We start from the raw sequence: 20,645 nt of genomic DNA, 5'->3' as shown, positions 1-20,645 counted from the left end.
TAACAAATCAGTAACAAAGCAAGAAAGTACATTTTTGAGATTTAAACATGTTATGAACGAACCACAGAAATACACACACATACAGATAATGTTCCATTCATCAGGTGACTTCCGGTTTCAAACTAAATTTGTTAATCAATCTTTAAGATTTATAGATGGATGTTGTGGCTTTGCATGCCTTGTGAAATATATCCAATTTAACTGTGTAAAGCAAAAAATCACCCAAATGTTCTTTATTTGATATTTGGTTGCAAAAGGCTGTAAAACTATTTACATGCTGGCACAACGTCAGCAAATCACCACATAAAAGTCACCTCTGAATTCATGTAATGAGAACCACATCAAGAGTTGGCACTTTAAGAGTTACTTTAAAGTCTTAGGAGTTTTTAGGATTCATATAAATAAATAAGGTTGTATTTATTATAGAACAGGCTGAGAGGATGACAATTACCTTGTGATTAAGGTCGTAATTGTTTTATATCACTGCTTGTAAAATAACTTGTAATTCTTTATGTGTAAAAGGTGCTATTTTAAACATTTGTTCTAACTTCTAACATAAATATAGGCCATAGCAAACAGTCACAGTTGTGAGTCTAACCACTTACCTCTCCTTAATTACAAACGTACTTACCCGAAGGTGCCTTGGCCTGTGGCATGCTATTTAAATGAATGACAAAACACTGTTTTGTTTTTTTAAAGGCACATTTTTAATAATAAAATATTGCTTACTCCAATCACCAATATTCACATCAATATTCACAAACATGTTGGCATTCCCTTTGCCCGCTTCATCTGCGCATTGCAGTCTATTTCCATAAATAAATATGAAGTTTTCCCTTTACAAATCATATCAATAAGAATATACAGTTTAAAACAGCATCAGGCTGGAATATCTGCAGTCAAGCTAACAAAGGCAAACATAAGTGGGAGAATTTGTCCCACAAGGCCACGGACTGACACAATATGGCACGACAATGGTGCCACAACCTCATATAGATGTGCACAAACAGTTAATAAATGTAGTGAAGGCACGAGCAACTTTGGCAACAAAATTTTTCAGATCCACTCATTATAGTAACAAATTTCTCATACAATTATGCATTACAGTCAAAGTGAAAGGTAATTAATGTGAAAGGCCGTCTTTATTTTACAATGTGCAGGCTATAGTAGTGTGTTTGCTGTGGGAAGTAGCTACTGCTACGCGAAGCTTTGGGGTAAAATAATGTACATTATTTAAAAAAATAAGAAAGCATCAGTAAAATCAAGGTAACATAACAAGAACTATCAGTTAAGGTTTCCCTTATGTGCACATGACAAAATCTCTCTTGTAAAGATGATTCTGTCCAAACTTTCTATAGTCCTCACATTGAAAATGGGTGAATTCCAGTAGTACTTACACATAGGCCTGCCTCAAGCCAAAGCTGAACAAACAAACAAACAATAAGTGACTTTTGGCACATAGAAAAGATGTCCAGTGGCTCTCTGAGTGGTATTCAGTCTTTGAAGCAGAATCCGATGGCAGAAAACTGCAGCTGGTCAACCATTCCTTCGTGATGGCATACAGCATACAGCTGCACTGCTAGGTCAGTTTAGTCATGGGGAGCGGCAGGTCCCAGCCATTATGGGCCACGTTGCCATTGTGATTGCTGAGTTTGGGGTTTTTCAGACTGTAGCGTCTCATCTTGGTGTTCTTGTAGTAGATTGAGTAGATGAAGAGGAAGATGGCAGAAATGACAACGACTGTGATTGCCACAAATCCAGCGATGAGTGGCAGATAGTCCTCTGTTATAAAAGAACATTTACAGGAGTTTAAAAATTGCATGTAGACTTCTCAAAAAAATGGGTAACACTTCACATGAAGTTTTATACATAAAGGCTATGAAAAAAAGGTCCGCACAACTGCGCGGTTAGCTCCCAATTTTAATTCATTTACACCAACTTCACGGTTTTTGGTGTAAATTAATTAAAATTGGGAGCTAACCGCGCAGTTGAGCGGACCTTTTTTTCATTGCATTTTTGGACCTTTTGATCCAACACACTGCTTCAAAAGGGATGTGCGTGTTTTTTTTGATTGTCATACAAAAAGGCCTTCGTTGCCCAAACTCCTAACAAACCTCACTAGATCCCTCCACCTAACCCAAAAAGTGCCAACATATCACCAAAGGTGTCATAATTTAGTGAACGACACATAATGACGGCTTAATGACAGCCTTCATGACACCTTATTCATGCTAATGACAGATATTGAGAGCATAATGACAGCCTTAGGTATAAAACTTCAAGTAAAGTGTTACCAAAAATAGTGTTTTCTGTTCATTTCATCTGTGGAAAAAATAGCACATACTGTACATGCATACATGATTAAAAAGGATTTGGCAGCAGACTATCAACAAAAGGTTAAAAGTAATGTGGCATTATTTCATGTTAATTACAGCTCTGAATACTTAAAAAAAACACAACAAAACAACACATGTTTTCTGAATATCTATTTCATGTTTTGCTCTTTAATTTTTTGAATTTTTATAATAATTGAATGTTGTAATGGTTGTAGATGGGGCTGGGGATTAGTGATCCAAATGGAATTTTTTTGGCTCAGTAATACTTGGGTCTTACTCTATGTACAGTGCCTTGCGAAAGTATTCGACCCCCTTGAACTTTTCGACCTTTTGCCACATTTCAGGCTTCAAACATAAAGATATAAAACTGTAATCAACAACAAGTGGGACACAATCATGAAGTGAAACGAAATGTATTGGATATTTCAAACATTTTTAACAAATAAAAAATCGAAAATTGGGCGTGCACAATTATTCAGCCCCTTTACTTTCAGTGCAGCAAACTCTCTCCAAAAGTACAGTGATTCTCTGAATGATCCAATGTTGACCTAAATGACTAATGATGATAAATAGAATCCACCTGTGTGTAATCAAGTCTCCGTATAAATGCACCTGCTCTGTGATAGTCTCAGAGGTCAGTTTAAAGCGCAGAGAGCATCATGAAGACCAAGGAACACACCAGGCAGGTCCGAGATACTGTTGTGGAGAAGTTTAAAGCTGGATTTGGATACAAAAAAATTTCCCAAGCTTTAAACATCCCAAGGAGCACTGTGCAAGCGATAATATTGAAATGGAAGGAGTATCAGACCACTGCAAATCTACAAAGACCTGGCCATCCCTGTAAACTTTCAGCTCATACAAGGAGAAACTGATCAGAGATGCTGCCAAGAGGCCCATGATCACTCTGGATGAACTGCAGAAATGTACAGCTGAGGTGGGAGACTCTGTCCACAGGACAACAATCAGTCGTATACTGCACAACTCTGGCCTTTATGGAAGAGTGGCAAGAAGAAAGCCATTTCTTAAAGATATTCATAAAAAGTGTCGTTTAAAGTTTGCCACAAGCCACCTGGGAGACACACCAAACATGTGGAAGAAGGTGCTCTGGTCGGACGAAACCAAAATCGAACGTTTTGGCAACAATGCAAAACGTTATGGCGTACACGCAACACAGCTCATCACCCTGAACACACCATCCCCACTGTCAAACATGGTGGTGGCAGCATCATGGTTTGGGCCTGCTTTTCCTCAGCAGGGACAGGGAAGATGGTTAAAATTGATGGGAAGATGGATGGAACCAAATACAGGACCATTCTGGAAGAAAACCTGATGGAGTCTGCAAAAGACCTGAGACTGGGACGGAGATTTGTCTTCCAACAAGACAATGATCAAAACATAAAGCAAAATCTACAATGGAGTGGTTCACAAATAAACATATCCAGGTGTTAGAATGGCCAAGTCAAAGTCCAGACCTGAATCCAATCGAGAATCTGTGGAGACAACTGAAAACTGCTGTTCACAAACGCTGTCCATCCAACGTCACTCGAGCTGTTTTGCAAGAAGGAATGGGCAAATATTCCAGTCTCTCAATGTGCAAAACTGATAGAGACATACCCCAAGCGACTTACAGCAGTAATCACAGCAAAAGGTGGCGCTACAAAGTATTAACTTAAGGGGGCTGAATAATTTTGCACGCCCAATTTTTCAGTTTTTTAATTGTTAAAAATGTTTGAAATATCCAATACATTTCGTTTCACTTCATGATTGTGTCCCACTTGTTGTTGATTCTTCACAAAAAATTACTGTTTTATATCTTCATGTTTGAAGCCTGAAATGTGGCAAAAGGTTGAAAAGTTCAAGGGGGCCGAATACTTTCGCAAGGCACTGTATATACGATATGATTGTTTTGCATGGTTGGTTGAAGTAATTTAATTTTCCTCCTCGTACTTTGGACACATGGAGACATTTGTTACGTTGACATTTATGAGTACATGTGTAGATGTTAGATAACCCAAAATGTACTGTACCTTTTAAAATCACTTCCACTACATGTATCGTAGAATCTATGTCATTAATGGCGGTGCAGTTGTAGAAACCCGCCTCGTACACTGTGAGTTTGCCTTCAGACACATGAGACACTTTGTCCGAGCTGTAAAGCCACAGGATCTTTGGAGGTGGGTGACCGTCAGCCTCACAAACAAGTTCCTCTGGGTAACCTTGGAACACTGGGATGGTCTTTGGAAGCTTGGTTGTATTGATGATGGGTTTATCTATTTAAAAAAATAAATGAAAAAAGATAGCACTGAAGTCATCGTCAAGTTTCTTTTTTGGTTTTTTAACCTCACAGCAAGTGTTATGGAATGAAATTTGCATTTAAGCTGAATTTAAATAGTGAGAAAACAATATTAAAACCCAAACTCACATAGGACAGTGAGATTGAGGGGTTTGGACATCATGCGGATTCGCTCAGCACCCAGGTCCAGCTGAGCCTCACATCTGAACTGAACTCCGTGATGCGTCCGGTTCAGAGAGACGCTTATAGTCGACGACACACTTACTGGCGATCTGACCTCAGCAAAGTTGCAGCTTGAGTTGTTCTCATGCCAACAGTCAATCATTTGCAACACATCTGATAGACAAGGACACAAAAAACTGTTCAGTTTACCAGGTTAGCATGGAAACCTGAACACTTCTATATTGTTTCTTTTTTTTCTGTTCAGTTAAATGTCTTACTGCTGATATACTCAGGGACGGTCTCATCATGTCCCCTTTAAGGTATTTGTGTATTTCAGGTGACTATTTACAGTGTCTCGTTATACTTCCCAAAGCTAACCAAGCTTTGTTTCATCATACTTGGATCCATCCTGTGAATATTAATGCATCAAACAATGAAGGACTGAAATAAAATAAGAGCACTAAAAATATCCTCTTTGCAGATGTTGGCAGTTATCTGGATCAGTGATCGTGATCCTGCTACCATGATGATTCACACTTAAAAGGCTCTGGAAAAGTCTGTCCCTATTAATAACTATACAGTAGGTCCAAATGTATGAGCATCCCCTTTAAAAAAAAATAATAATAATCAGGATGAAATGTACAATCTGCCCTTGACCTATATAAAACTTGGTGGGGTTATTGAGGAACTAACCAGACATAACTGAGTCAAATTTCATAAAGATCAGTCAAATACAAAATGAGATTGTTTTTTAATTTTAAGGACTTGATACAAATGCGGTCTGTTGAAATCATGATATTTATATAATCCACACATACAGCACCTACCTTACAACATTTACTTAACACTTTCAAATCGAGCAAACTCTAAACATTATTATTTTTTTGTGTTTCTCTATTTTTCGATCGTCTCTGATCAGGAAATCGTGACCTACTTCACAGGTCTTCTGCGGAAAGCCGTGAACGTGCACTTATCCTCAACTACTTTTTTACGGATATGTGAAAGGGTGTAGTTATACTTTTGTGAGACACTGCAAAACATTCACAATAAAAACTGTTGTTTTTCTCTCTATAAATATGCTTTGTTGCGTAATAGAGAAAATAAGCCTTGCATTTTTAGTTATAAGTACATCAAAGTTGCTTCAACACCTCCATCATTTTGACACAAAATGTAAATATTCCTGGATATGAAGAAAGCTGTTCCACCTGGTTCGATGGTTTCGTTTCCTCTGTACCACTGCACTGTGAGCTTGTGAGCAGGAGCGACGTTCACAATGGCACACTGCAGCTGGAGCTCTGCGTCCTCCATCACTAACTCGGTGTTATTCAAGGCATGGATGGAGACACTGTCTGGGGTTTCTGTGAGAAGTGGATGGGAAAGGGAAATCAGTATTAAAAAATCCAAGCAAACCATTTAAATGTGTGTGTGTCAGGGCTTTCACCAGGTACTCCACGATTCCCACAGTCCAAAAAACATAAATGTTACAATAATAAGAGTCTTAGTTTCAGTAAATGTATACATGTATTTGGGTTTTTCTTTGAATCTGAGATACTGTTATAGTCTAGTTTAAGTCTAAGCTAAGTAACATAAATATTTTAGTCGACTAAAGCAGTGTTTCTCAAATGGGGGTACGCGATGGCACTACAGGGGGTACTTGAGCAAGAGAGGGGAAAATTAACAAATTCAATCATTCAAAATATGGGATTTTATAACATTGTGATAATGATAATTATACTAAATGTTACCAGCTACTCACAAAACGACAACAAAAACACAAAAAATAAGAGAAAAATACTTTCTATTACCAGCAACACACAGAACGACACCAAAGACAAAGGAAATGAGAGAAAAATGCACAAGATCACGACAAAAAACGCAAAAAAAGAGAGAAACATACAAAACGACATCAGAAACAACCAAAAACACACATACTGAGAGGAATAATTTAAATAATAGCAACAACACACAAAGATGACAAAAAAATACACAAAATAAGAGAAAAATACACTGAATCATAAAAAGAACAAACAAACAACTACAAAATATGCAAAATGATGATAGAAATGATCATGATTAGGAAGTTCTAATGTTCTAGTCAGACAAAAGGGGGTACTTGGATAGAGAAAAAGTTTGAGAAACACTAGACTAAAAAATAAAGAGTTCTGCATTTTTGTTTTAAATATTCAATTACCATTGAACAACCCAATATGGGATGATAATGTTTGTAAATACACACAGATTTGATGTGATTAATGTGTTAGATCACATGAGCCGTCTAATTCCACAAACACAATCAGAGTACTTCCTATTGGATCACTACCCAGCTTTTATTATTAATATTATTATTTTTACCTTGTCTGCATATGTTATCAAAGATTAACACTACATGTAGTTCAATCTTTTTATGACAGCTACAGTATGTATATTTTATTCTTCCGAAACATAAGCAAATACATTTATTTCATTGCTATAGTATAATATATTATTTTATTATCATTATCTTTTCAGTAGTTAACAAAAATACCAATATATTTTGATATAGCTTTTGTTTTTCATGTGTGTTTTTCTCTTCTATCAGACCGGTTTTGCCCTCCCTTGTACCAAGTACCTCATCTGAAATATGTTTAGAATACTTACTGTATAGGGTATAGTTCAGATTCATGTAGCATGTTCCAATTCCCTTAATCACGGCGGTGCACACAGGCCTTGGGTCCCAGTCAGCATGAGTATCAACAAACCAAGTCTCATTAAGGCTTTGGATGGTCTGAGCACCATGCTGTGTTTCCCAGTATATATACTGGACATTAGTGGGGTTGTTGGTTGTTGATGAGCATGTTGCGCTCTGCACTCTGCTCTTGTACTGCACCACCATCGGGTTTGGAGTTATAGTGATTGGGCATACTTGTGTGGCACCTGTAGTGGATGAGAAGAGCCACTTTTAATTTCATTTTAAGTGTGCACACATTCTTTCGTGAGAACAACAATGAAAAGCAATGGAAAACCAAACAAATGCTGTAATCGCTGAAGGAGGCAGTAAAACAGTCAGGAAGGATATACCACTCCCTTTGGGAAGTCTGCATACGTATACTGCCCACCACTCTTTGTTCTGACCTTCACTGGGATATCCAAATACTTCTAGATGCCATACATTCTTTTATTTTATTTTATTTTATTTTATTGAACAACAACAAGATCTCTCAGAGGTAATAGCAGTAGAAAAACTGTACACAATATATCACAAACCAAGCAAAAAGATGGTAAAAACAAAAACAACAACACCCTAACACACACAAATCACATAGATTGTAAAGCAGAGAAAAATAGAAACCAAAAGAAGCTTGACTTTATACGTTTAAAACAAAAGTAAGATAGATACTGTAAGTCAGATGTAGTAGCTTTCAACAGTTTTAAAAAGGAAAAAAAGTCATGAATAAAATGGTAGAAGCAGGGTTGAGACCTTCTCCGCTTACAGCAGTGTATATGATATTTTGCATAGAGGAACAGACACAGTACTTTCTAAGTTGTCAACAAGGTATCTTATATGACTAAAGGTAAAAGTGGGAATATTAGAAATTTTGAGACAAAGCCAATCTCTAACATCACTCCAAAATGTGTTTGATATCGGCCCGGTAAAGAATAGGTGTTCTAAAGGTTCTTCTCTGTAATTTTCAAAAGGCACATTCTGTTTTTATCAACTTTGAACCGTTTGTTTAGAAAATTAGAAACTGGGTAAATATTATGACATATTTTAAAATGAGTTTCTTTGACCTTTGGGTGGGACTGGCCATTTCATATACCTAGAGATTTGTTCTTTTTCTGTTCTTCGCACCAATGACAAAGTCAAATTCCTTGTACTGTTTTTAAACTGTACTTGGCGAAAAAGAAAAAAAAAAAAAAACAACTTTCTGATTCTGAATAGGCCTTTTCAATGATATTAACATGATCATTGGATGTTATGTTCTATTATAGTAATGAAACAAAATAGATTTAAATGCATTAGCTATGACTATGCTGGGCGATTTTTCCTAAAAAAAAAAAAAAAAAATCTCAGATTTTTTTAAAGAAAAATTCGAGTTTCGATTCAATTTCCGATTTTTTTTTTTTTACAATGCACTAAAAATGACAGACATCAGATATATTGTTAAAAGTCCAACTTTAATGCTGTGATCGTCCTTAAGAGTTAAAATGCATAGAACATTCCCAAAATAAAAAGTAAATGAGGCTCTGTCATTCAACAATTTCCAGCTTTAACGCAGGTTTAAGCAAAAGTGCAACAGCAACTTCACAGTAGCTTAAATTTTCTGATTAAGAAATCAGATAACTACATATTTTATAACATATAACATTACAATTAAAAAAATAATAAACTCTTCCCTTAGCATCTCAGCATAGAGTGTGACTAAAACAAACATGTCTGTAGCACACATATTGCCTACTCAAGGGTAAACAAATGTAAACCAAGAGGGGGCGGGCTCACATCTGAAAAAAACAGTGGTGGGAAGAAGAAGACAAATATATATATATATTTTAAACTCAAATTTGCAAAATAAAAATCGTTTTTACCTACAAAATCAATAAATCGATTAAATCGATTTTTTTTTTGCCCCGCGCTAGTTATGACCTTATTGTTACATTTTTTTTCCCATTGGTTTGTATTAGCCTATTACCAAATTTGACAGGGCTGAAGTGACATTTGAGTGAAGCAGGATATTTTGAAATAAATGTATCAAAATTTTATAGTATTCCCTCGTACATGACAGATGCCATACATTCAACACAGACAGCCAGCCCTGTTTCCCTCTGTGATTCTATTCTTTATCAATAAACTCCTAATTCCTTATTTGACACGAAGCACAGGGTGTGAGTGGAGTCCTAAAACTAATTTTGCTCTAATGTTGACTCATAATCTCAAGCCTTCACAGCCCTGATTTTCCACTTGCTCACTCACACTCACCCGTTATTCTCCATTCAAAGCGGTCACATGAACAAGCCACTTACTCCACAGTCTGCTATTTAAAAACACAGACACTTCAAACTTTGGCTCAGACTTCCATAAACAGGATTTTCAAACCTTCAACCCATGCCATAGCACTTTCAGTCACATTTAAAGGAAAACAAGTAAAGTGTAGAAGATTAAATGACAGCGGCACTTACTGAAATAAGTGCCGTTACAAAGCCACAGCAGCTCCGCGGTCACAGTGAGACACACCGACAGCAGACGGACACTGTTCCCAGCCTTCATGGCCGTAAAAGTCACACACTTTCCCCACAGCTGCCGCTCCTCAGTCCCTACTTTACACTTCCGTCCGAGCCGCTTCACCTCCTCCCTCAGACACTTTTCACGTATAGGAAAGCTAAGCTATGCTACCTTTTAGCTCTGTCTGCGGTGGACAGCGGGGAGGGAACGACCGGTGGCCCTCCCCCAACACAGAGGCCCTCCGTCAGCCACGCTGAGACACATTCACCCGCTCATAGGACCAGGTATGGAAGTAACAGGCCATCAAATGTGGTAAATGTCGCCCCAGCAAAAGCTTTTTTTCCCCCCACAAGCTGTGATGTCTTTGAACGGTGCCCTCTGAGCAGGCTTCTTTATTTATTTTTTTTACCTTATAATTGTGTTTTACAAATGTAATTTTTAAACTCTCTTGGCTTGTTTGTTTGTGTTTCTTCTATGTTTTATGAATGAATGTTTGAAAGTTCACTCTGAGCTACTTGCACCTTTTTTTCCCCCAATGTGGTTTTATACTGCAAATGGCAAATAAACTGAAGCTGAATCTGTACCATCAGAGTTTCAATTCGTAATTTTAAAGCTGATTTTTTTTTTCTTTTTTTTAACATCGAAATGAATTTCAAAACTAGCATGCTTTTTTTGTTCCTAACACTTGTTTGAAAAATTCAATATACAAAAAATTCTACATAAAAAAGTGCAGTGTCAATAAATGCAGCCACAAAAAATTCGGTTTTAAAAAATTCGACCACAGTTCATGACCGATTGAGTTACGCTCCATCGGTCAAGCGACACCTACGCGGGAAAAGAAAGTAACAATGTCGGCCAACAGGAGCGATGGAGCTTCGGTAAGATTATTTACTTCATTTTTCCGTTTGTGTTCGTAACAACTAGCGATAAATGTTAACTGACACCTGAAATACCCGCTCATGAACATGATTTAATAAACAATCTACACTGAACTTTTTTGACAGTGAATTCTTTCATGTTGACTTTTTTATGTTGAATTTCTAAAAACTTTAAGTAATTCTGTGCCATCAGAGTTTGTATTCGTATTTTTATAGCTGAATTTTTTTGAAATTTCAAAATTTCAAAACCAGCATGCTTTTTTATTCCTCACACTCATTTTAAACAAGCTTTTAAAATTTTAATATACCAATAATACACACCATTGCTATATATATATTAGGGGTGTTGAAAAAAATTGATTCGACGATGTATCACGATAGTACGTTGTGCGATTCTCGGATCAATTCTAACTGCATCTAAATCGATTTTTTTAAATAAATATATATATATATATATATATATATATATATATATATATATATATATAATTTTTAAAAATTTTTTACCTTTATTTAACCAGGAAAGTCTTTTCCACTGCAGGAGACATTGTAATTGCACAAAGAAGTGCTCTGAAACCTGGGCATGTTGACCAGTTTGTGTTTTTTTAATGAAATCTAAAAGTACTAACTTAGGGCGCACGGTGGCTTAGTGGTTAGCACGTCCGCCCCACAGCAAGAAGGTCCTGGGTTCTGGGTTCAAGCCCTGTGTGGAGTTTGCATGTTCTCCCCGTGCTGCGTGGGTTTCCTCCGGGTACTCCGGCTTCCTTCCACAATCCAAAAACATGACTGTAAGGTTGATTGGAGTCTCTAAATTGCCCATAGGAGTGAATGAGAGAGTGAATGGTTGTCTGTGTCTGTGTTGCCCTGTGATGGACTGGCGCCCTGTCCAGGGTGTACCCCCGCCCAGCGCCCTATGAGAGCCGGAGATTGGCACCGGCAGACCCCCGCGACCCTGTTAAACGGGAATAAGCGGGTATGAAAATGGATGGATGGATGGAAAGTACTAACTTGCTAATACCTCAGTTAAGTTGCACTAAAGCCAAGTTGCACTAAAGTCAAAGTCGGTTTAAAAGCCACAGACAGATTTTTATTATAAGTTGTTGGCACATAGCCAATGTTTTGAGTGTAAATTGTAAAAAAAAATTGCAATAATTGCCTTGTACTTTAATATCAGGATATATCGTATTATACTGTGACCTATGTGTTGCGATACGAATCCTATCACCAGATGCCAGGCAATACACACCCCTAACTTATGAGTTTGCATTTTCTGCTTGGTTGTGTGTGCTGCACCAAAGTGCGCCTACCTTTCACAGTGACTCTGGCAGGTTTAGAAAAGCCTCCTATCTCATTAGAGGCAGAACATGTGTACCAGCCCATGTTGTGTGAGGTAGCATTTTGTATGATCAGAAGAGACACTCCATCTTCAGTTTTCTCGATCACATTAGACGTCTGGTAATAAGTCCAGCTGTACGAGGGTCGTGGGTTGCTCCTGGAGGAACATTTAAGCCACACAGTGGACCCAATGTCCACTTCAGCATTTTCAAGCTCTGCTATTTCTGAAGGGGCATCTAGACGTTGCAATGCAAACAGTATGATGAGTCACCGTACAGTGTTACCAAGCAACATCCTCACGCAAAAAGAGAGGAAGACTTACATAAAACAGTAATATCCACCGTGACGTTGACGCTGGAGTGATTGTTTGAAGCTATGATCATATACTGGTCAGAGTCTCTTCTTGTTAGGATTTTTGGTAATTCCAGCTCCTCCCCGTCTCTGTACCACACCATCTCAGGTCTGGGATAGCCCTCCACCATGCAGGTTAGATTGTGAGGAACATCCTCCAGTGCAGTGTAAGTGCTTGGACACAACAGAATTGGTCCATCTGACAGAAAAGACACCACAAGATATATATGAAACTAGTCATCAGAATACTAAAAAAAATACATTCTTCATATTTCATCACTCACAAAGCACAAGAACAGAGATATTCCTAGTGACATTAACAAGGCCATCAGCTTCCACTGTGTATATTCCAGCATCCTCTCTCCTTAGGGGGGTTTTTGGGTCAAATAACTGTCCATCTTTAAGCCACTTTACATGCGGGATAGGATTTCCTTTTACAGGGCAGGTTTCCTCCAGAGTTTCTTTTTCATTGAGCTCAATAACAGAGCAGGATATGTCTGGTCCAACTGGAAAAGGAGGAAAAAAACAACACCTTCAAATGAGGTGACGCAGACTGAAAGTGAAATTCAGTTAAAAAATGTTTTGTGCTTTCGTTTTGCATAAAACAATATAATAATATAGATTTTTCTTTGTGCATGACGTAAGATGTATGTTTATGTTTACAGACTGGTGAAGCTTTGGGTTACACTAATGGGGATCTCAATAAACTAAACTAAACATCAGCAGATCTAAAAAAAAAAATGCTACAGTCAGGCTAAGAAAAAAAAAACTCAATATATAATTGTTTAAAAACCATAAAAGGTACTGAAGAAAAAACCACATCATTAAAACCAAACAGACTGAGTGTAACTGTGGTCCTACTAGACAAAAATAATAGGTTAGGTGAGGTTGTACTTACACTGAACCATGATGCTATAACCTGGTGATGATACGTGGAGTTTTGGCCCTCCTGGCCTGAGATCCATATCTGCCTCACATCTGAATAAGGGGAAAGCATCTTGTCTCGTTGCCCTAAATGTAAATTCCGAAAACGGATCCACTGGTATTTTTGTACGATTGTCAAAAGTGTCTCTTTGGATGACATTATTTCCTTTAAACCATGTAACAGTAAGATTTTGCACTGGTGCTACATTGATGATGTCACATAATAGTTGAATTTCATCTCCTTCTTTTAGCACTTTATCAGATTCACTGCTGGGTTTGATGTTTATGTTTTCTGGAAATGCTAAAAGAAAAGGAAAAAAAAGCAATCAGGTACAGTTTTTTTACAAAGTATTTGTCTGATCACAACCAACATGTTAGGGCTTACTGTAGATTACAACGTCCAGCGTCTTAACGCACTGTTCATGAAAATCTGAGGCGAAGTAGCAAGAAGGAGAATAGTCCCATCCTGTCAGTCTCTCCACAGTCCAAGGCAAAATGTTGACCTGCTCCAGACCTGTGCCTCCCTGTGTGGCCTCCCAGCCGATGCCGGTGTGCAGAGTCTCTGACGTGGTACAGTTGACCGTCACTGACTCTCCATATCTCACCACCACACTGGGGGGGCTCAGCTCAATGGGACAGGAGGCATGTACACCTATAGAAGATAGATAGAAGTAACTTAGTAGACATTGGGTTGGTAAGATGAACCCTCATCGTTGGTTTGGGAAATACCACATTATCCACATTGGCCACGGCTACATAATGGTTTTTTTTTAAATTCGGATTTAGTTATTCTGAATTAATTAATTCGGAAATAAAGTATTCTGCCTCATGTTTACATGGAAATAGTAATTCCCGAACTGAGGTTTACATGGAAAACCGCTTTATTCGGCTTTAGTTTATTCCGCTTTAGGGCTGGGAGTTGGGAAGGCTCGGTTTGGACAGGGGGAGAACGTGACGTATCACGTCGATCGGAAGAAACACACAACAAACATTTTATTGTTGGCTGTAACACAGAAGACCACACATGAGAACTGTTTTCACTTTTATTTTGATTGTAGTTTTGAAGCAGCAGCTCAACAATAACACACTTTGGTCCACGGAGTGGAAAGGAGGTAGGAACTAATCACCTGTACATAAAGCCCAGTACAACTCCAGAAAACAATAACTAGGAATAAATAGTTGCTCCCTGGTAAATATAGTAGCTCTAACAACCGTTACAATGATAAACTTGGTGATATTACAGCCTGTCTAGCAGTATGGGGACGCATTTACTCAGCCTCTGGGTCTTAGTATCACCCGTCCGGTGAAACCAGCTTCGTTTGCTGATCTTCATGTATTTAATAAGTCCATGTGTCCGTGTTAATTTTCTCACGTTTATGCCTCCGTCCATCCACTCTTTTCAATAGATCCATGTCTTTTAAGGCTATTATTATTATGTCGGCTCTAGTCTGGGTGGCCATGTTGGATTATGTTGTCACCAAACGTTATCGCCGCAAGTCGCACATGTGCAAAACAACCGGAATTAACTTAAAGCGGCTTTAAGTGGTGTTAACTGTTAACAAGAAAGAGGAATTATTTAACTCGGAATTAAAAACGGAATAAACTAGCCACCTAGTTTGGTGTTAACTTTAATTCGGATTTAAAGAGGAATTAAAGCTCCAATGTAAATGTGGCCATTGTATGGATGAGAGTATGTGTTAATTTGGTGATTATTGAAGAAGCGCGAATTGGATTAGATTAATTAGAAACACTTTCCTAGGGTAGTTGAGGCTGCAGATGTACAGTGAAGAAAATAAGTATTTGAACACCCTGCTATTTTGCAAGTTCTCCCACTTAGAATTCATGGAGGGGTCTGGAATATTCATGGAAGGTGCATGTCCACTGTATGAGAGATAACCTAAAAAGAAAAATCCAGAAATCACAATCTATGATTTTTTAACAATGTATTCGTGTGATACAGCTGAAAATAAGTATTTGAACACCTGTCTATCAGCTAGAATTCTGACCCTCAAAGACCTGTTAGTCCGCCTTTAAAAGTCCTCCTCCACTCCACTGTATTATCCTGAATCAGATGCACCTGTGTGAGGTCGTTAGCTGCATAAAGACACCTGTCCACCCCATACAATCAGTAAGACCCAAACAGTCAGCGTGGCTAAGAGCAAAGAGCTGTCCAAAGACACCAGAGACAAAATTGTACAACTCCACAAGGCTGGAAAGGGCTACGGAGAAATTGCAAAGCAGCTTGGTGAAAAAAGGTCCACTGTTGGAGCAATCATTAGAAAATGGACATGACGGACAATCTCAATCGGAGTGGAGCCCCATGCAAGATATCACCTCGTGGGGTCTCAATGATGCTAAGAAAGGTGAGGAATCAGCCCAGGACTACATGGCAGGACATGGTCAATGACCTGAAAAGAGCTGGGACCACTGTTTCCATGGTCACTGTTGGTAATACACTAAGACGTCATGGTTTGAAATCATGCATGGCACGGAAGGTTCCCCTGCTTAAACCAGCACATGTTAAGGCCCGTCTTAAGTTTGCCAATGACCATTTGGATGATCCAGAGGAGTCATGGGAGAAAGTTTTGTGGTCAGATGAGACCAAGATTGACCTTTTTGGTCATAATTCCACTATGCGTGTTTGGAGGAAGAAGAATGATGCGTACCATCCCAAGAACACCATCCCTACTGTGAAGCACGGGGGTGGTAGCATCATGCTTTGGGGGTGTTTTTCTGCTCATGGGACAGGACGACTGTACTGTATTAAGGAGAGGATGACTGCAGCCATGTATTGTGAGATATTGGCCAAAAACCTCCTTCCCTCAGTCAGATCATTGAAGATGAGTCGTGGCTGGATCTTCCAACATGACAATGACCCAAAGCACACAGCCAGGAAAACCAAGGAGTGGCTTCGTAAGAAGCATATCAAGGTTCTGGAGTGGCCTAGCCAGTCTCCAGACCTAAATCCAATTGAAAATCTTTGGAGGGAGCTGAAAGTCCGTGTTACTCTGCGACAGCCCAGAAAGCTGACTGATCTAGAGAAGATCTGTGTGGAGGAGTGGGCCAAAATCCCTCCTGCAGTCTGTGCAAACCTGGTGAAGAACTACAGGAAACGTTTGACCTCTGTAATTGCAAACAAAGGCTACTCTACCAAATATTAACGTTGGTGTTCAAATACTTATTTTCAGCTGTATCACACGAATAAATTGTTAAAAAATCATAGATTGTGATTTCTGGATTTTTCTTTTTAGGTTATCTCTCATACAGTGGACATGCACCTTCCATGAATATTCCAGACCCCTCCATGATTTCTAAGTGGGAGAACTTGCAAAATAGCAGGGTGTTCAAATACTTATTTTCTTCACTGTAGCTAACCTCCAACAGAATACTATAGGTTTGGGTTTCTATAAAGATTGTAAATGTAAACATTTATTAGGGATTTTTCACTTCCATTTCATAATTGATATTGCTATCTTGTGTATCGGCAAATACCTATATCAATTTGATGCAATATCAGCAGAAATTATGCATAGTTTCTTACTTATTTGTAGTTTGGAATGTTAGAAAAGGCTTGATTAAATGATATTAGCATAACATTTGGTATGAGAAAAACTGCCCCATTTTTAACCAGTGGGTTACATAAATTTTAATCATAAACATTAGAATGTTCTACAATTAAATAGAATAAATAAAAAAATAAATAAAAAGCCCTTTTAAAAATATAGTCAATATATCCAATAAATGCACTGTTTGTATCGGAGTGCTTATATCAGCGATTTTAGAAGCAGGCCAATAAAGTTTGATATACGCATTTTTAGAGATGTACAATTAGCTGTTTGCCTATATCTGATATGCCAATATTTTCCTCTACTTGATTTCCGATATTAACCAATACCTATATATAATTCACTATCACTATTAATGTGATCACCCACTAGATGTATTCCACAAATAAATATCATCTGTACAAAATAAGAATACATATTCAAATTTAGTATTGGAAAAGGACATTTTTCTCATTTTTGTCATTATGAATATGTTGTCTTGAGCAATAACACAATAATTTCATATTGGTGAAATAACCATTATCAATGTCAACTTATATTATACTTTATTGCAAATATATTGGTCAATAGAATTGGTGGGCCGATTAATTGGTCTTTTCTTTCTTCTTCTTCTTCTTCTTCTTCTTCTCTTCTCTTCTTCTTCTTCTTTCTTCTTCTTCTTCTCTTCTTCTTCTCTTCTTTCTTCTTCTTCTTTCTTCGTCTTCTTTTCTTTCTTCTTCTTCTTCTTCTTTCTTCTTCTTCTTCTTCTTCTTCTTCTTCTTCTTCTTCTTCTCTTCTTCTTTCTCTTCTTCTTCTTCTCTTCTTCTTCTTCTTCTCTTTCTTTTTTTCCTTCTTCCTTCTTCTTTTCTTCTTTCTTCTTCTTATCTTCTTCTTCTTCTTCTTCTTCTCTTCTTCTCTTCTTCTCTTCTGCTTCTCTTCTTCTCTTCTTCTTCTCTTCTTCTTTCTCTTCTTTCTTCTTCTTCTTCTTCTTCTTCTTCTTCTTCTTCTTCTTCTCACACACTTCATTGTAGTCAGCTGGGACAGACACCAGCAGTGCACATGACCACATGAAGGATAAAGCAGTCACAAAGGATGAATGAACTTTATTGTACTGCTTATTTATTGTCAGCAATGGTGCGACAAAACCAGCGTAAGGGATTTCCTACATAACATGATATATTGAATAGTTTTTCCCTGAGAATAAATGGCAATTACTAGGTGTTAATGGTTAAAATGTGACCATTGAACTGTGTTCTTGCATCAAAAAAGTGGGGTGAAAGGACCAACCAAATGAGAAGAAATTTCATCTTAGATCAGTTTTAAAGAATTAATAACACATCTTATTGAGAGTTCAGTGTAACAGCTGTTATTTACCTAAATGGCACCTAAAAAAAAAAAAAGCAACAACGTAGCCTGTGAAATTTCATAATCTTATCTGTAACTGAAGTTGACACCTGTTGTGTTTCATGAGTCCTATTCCCTCTTAGCTATTTTAGTTTTTAATTGTTTGGTAGGTTTTCCTTTTCAAAGTCATTTTTTCCTCTGTGTACTGATTGAAAAACTTTACTTTAGCACACACGTTCGCTTTGCAATCCACTTTTTCACACACATTTTATAATGAATACAATTATGGCTAAAAGCAACTTCATTAAATCACACTTTTCCATTCAGAATATTTGCCCTGTGTAGAAACCAAAACCCAGTACATGACTGAAATGATCTATCCAATTCAAAAAGACAAATAGCAGCAGGTAAACTGCATGCTTACCTGCCACAATGAGAAAGAGCCCCACCAGTAGTTGAACAAAAAATACGCTGTCAGTCATTGGATGTGTTTCCACATTGGAACTTAAACAATTCCTTCTGTCCTTTAATCCAGCTCTGCTCTGCCTCTTTCTGCTGCTCTGCACTGGGAATCTGAAGCAATGGAGGGGAGCGAGAGAGTGAAAGCCAGCCACTTACTGTTTACAACACACACACACAACACGCACACGCACACACACACACACACACACACACACACACAAATTTTATATATATCCCATGTTAAGTAGTTGTTCTCCTATTGCTTCCATAAATCCTCAGCCTAGGTTTCGACGCTATGACAGCCTTGTCTCCTGTCTTTAAGATGATCAATGAAAGATAATCTAAGATCATCATTTAGAGAGAATATACATATTTCTCTCTCAAACAACAAAACTCCCAAAATAAAAAAAAACAACCCACTGGTTGTTAGTCATCGATGCAACCACCAGACCACCAGACAGTTTGTGTTTTAAAGAATATTACAGTTGTTAGGAATGAAGATTACGAAACCATAAAACGTTCACATTAGAGCGAATATATATACTGTATCATGTTCAAAAAATATTCAAACTGTATCTGTTTAAAATTCATTAAGGACAACCAACACTAGTATAATATTGGTAACAACAGAAAGTATAGAAATGAATGAAAAAAATCCACCTGGCACTAGAATGAGAATGAAAATAAGAAGTGTATTACCCATTATTTGGAGTATCTTAAGTGGATATAGTTTTTTTCTATTGGATGGATTAATTTATCAGTAATCAACCTGTCAAACCATATTTTTGTTTTGTTTTGTTTACGAGTTTTTTTTTTTCCTTTTCTCTGGATCTAGAATTAAGGACGCTTTCCCTGTTTTTCATTTATGTTGAAAAACAAAGAAGAAAGAAAAAAAAGACAATGTAGACAAGAACCGCCTTGGCGAAGACTGCAGTTTTCCCTTTGGCAGTATGTTTCTCTTTTGCTTTGTTGCTTTTATACGAAAGACATTAGCTGATGGAAAGGAATGGCCTGTGTTTCCTAGCTAGGTGGGGCGCTAGTCCTGTGTGTGCATGAAGTTATTGTCCGTAACACACATTTGCATTTACCCAATAAATGAATAAAACTAGTAGATTTGCATTTAATGAAAGAAAATACAAGTCAGGATGCAGGTGAGATACTTAGGACAGGAAAACTTCACAGAATCAGCTTTTATTTTGTAGGGGCCATCTGCAAATCTTACAGAATCAGCTTTTATTTTGAAGGGGCTATATGCAGCTTTCACAGAAGTAGTTTTTGTTCCAAAAAAGAAAGATATATCACCTCAGACTTAATAACACCCCTCAAAGTCAGAATGACTCCTCGGAGTCAGTATACCCCTCGGAATCAGAATAATGTCACTGTTTCAATAGGTTTGAATTATTAATCCAGGAAATACACTTTAGGAACGAGTTATCAGACAAATATCTGTTCTATAATAGTGTTATTAAAAATGATAATAATTATTAAGTGTACTGAAAACAATAGTGAGGATGTTATACTACCTTACTTATGAAAAAGAATGAAATAAACTCTCTTTCTGATATTGAAAAGTCCTTACTTTAGATTAAGCAACTTAACGTTTGTAAATACGGGAAAAAAAGAATTCTCAATTTTTTACTTTGCGTCTTACCAACGAAGCTCTGAAACTTTGCCAACAAGTGTTAAAGGTTTTACACTCATGCAGGCTTTAAGCTCTTCCTTGTGCCTAAACACAGAATTAAACCTTTTGTGTGAGGAACATGCTGATGACAGTGTTGGAAAATGCGAAATATATTTATGCATGTTTGGAGTCTCTTC

At 37.5% G+C, this 20,645-nt stretch overlaps 1 protein-coding gene across 1 annotated transcript in view; it reads right to left on the bottom strand.

Moving 5' to 3' along the window:
• LOC114468254 (uncharacterized) overlaps positions 1-18,932 on the bottom strand; it is a 44,271-nt gene extending 25,339 nt beyond the window's left edge. Inside the window, exons 1-11 of the mRNA XM_028455041.1 lie at positions 18,790-18,932; positions 13,862-14,128; positions 13,451-13,777; positions 12,837-13,058; positions 12,524-12,751; positions 12,174-12,437; positions 7,429-7,704; positions 5,997-6,149; positions 4,759-4,965; positions 4,364-4,606; positions 1,581-1,782 (exon numbers count right to left, since the gene is read on the bottom strand). Of these exons, the coding sequence (XP_028310842.1) occupies positions 1,581-1,782; positions 4,364-4,606; positions 4,759-4,965; positions 5,997-6,149; positions 7,429-7,704; positions 12,174-12,437; positions 12,524-12,751; positions 12,837-13,058; positions 13,451-13,777; positions 13,862-14,128; positions 18,790-18,847 (2,447 nt within the window). The 5' untranslated portion in view covers positions 18,848-18,932. The remainder of the gene's footprint in view (positions 1-1,580; positions 1,783-4,363; positions 4,607-4,758; positions 4,966-5,996; positions 6,150-7,428; positions 7,705-12,173; positions 12,438-12,523; positions 12,752-12,836; positions 13,059-13,450; positions 13,778-13,861; positions 14,129-18,789) is intronic.
• Positions 18,933-20,645: the final 1,713 nt, after the last annotated feature.

Source organism: Gouania willdenowi, chromosome 8 (assembly GCF_900634775.1).
Source record: "Gouania willdenowi chromosome 8, fGouWil2.1, whole genome shotgun sequence".
In the NCBI taxonomy this organism is placed as follows: domain Eukaryota; kingdom Metazoa; phylum Chordata; class Actinopteri; order Blenniiformes; family Gobiesocidae; genus Gouania; species Gouania willdenowi.
The sequence above is the reverse complement of the archived record's forward strand: the minus strand, read 5'-3'. Positions and strand labels throughout refer to the sequence as shown.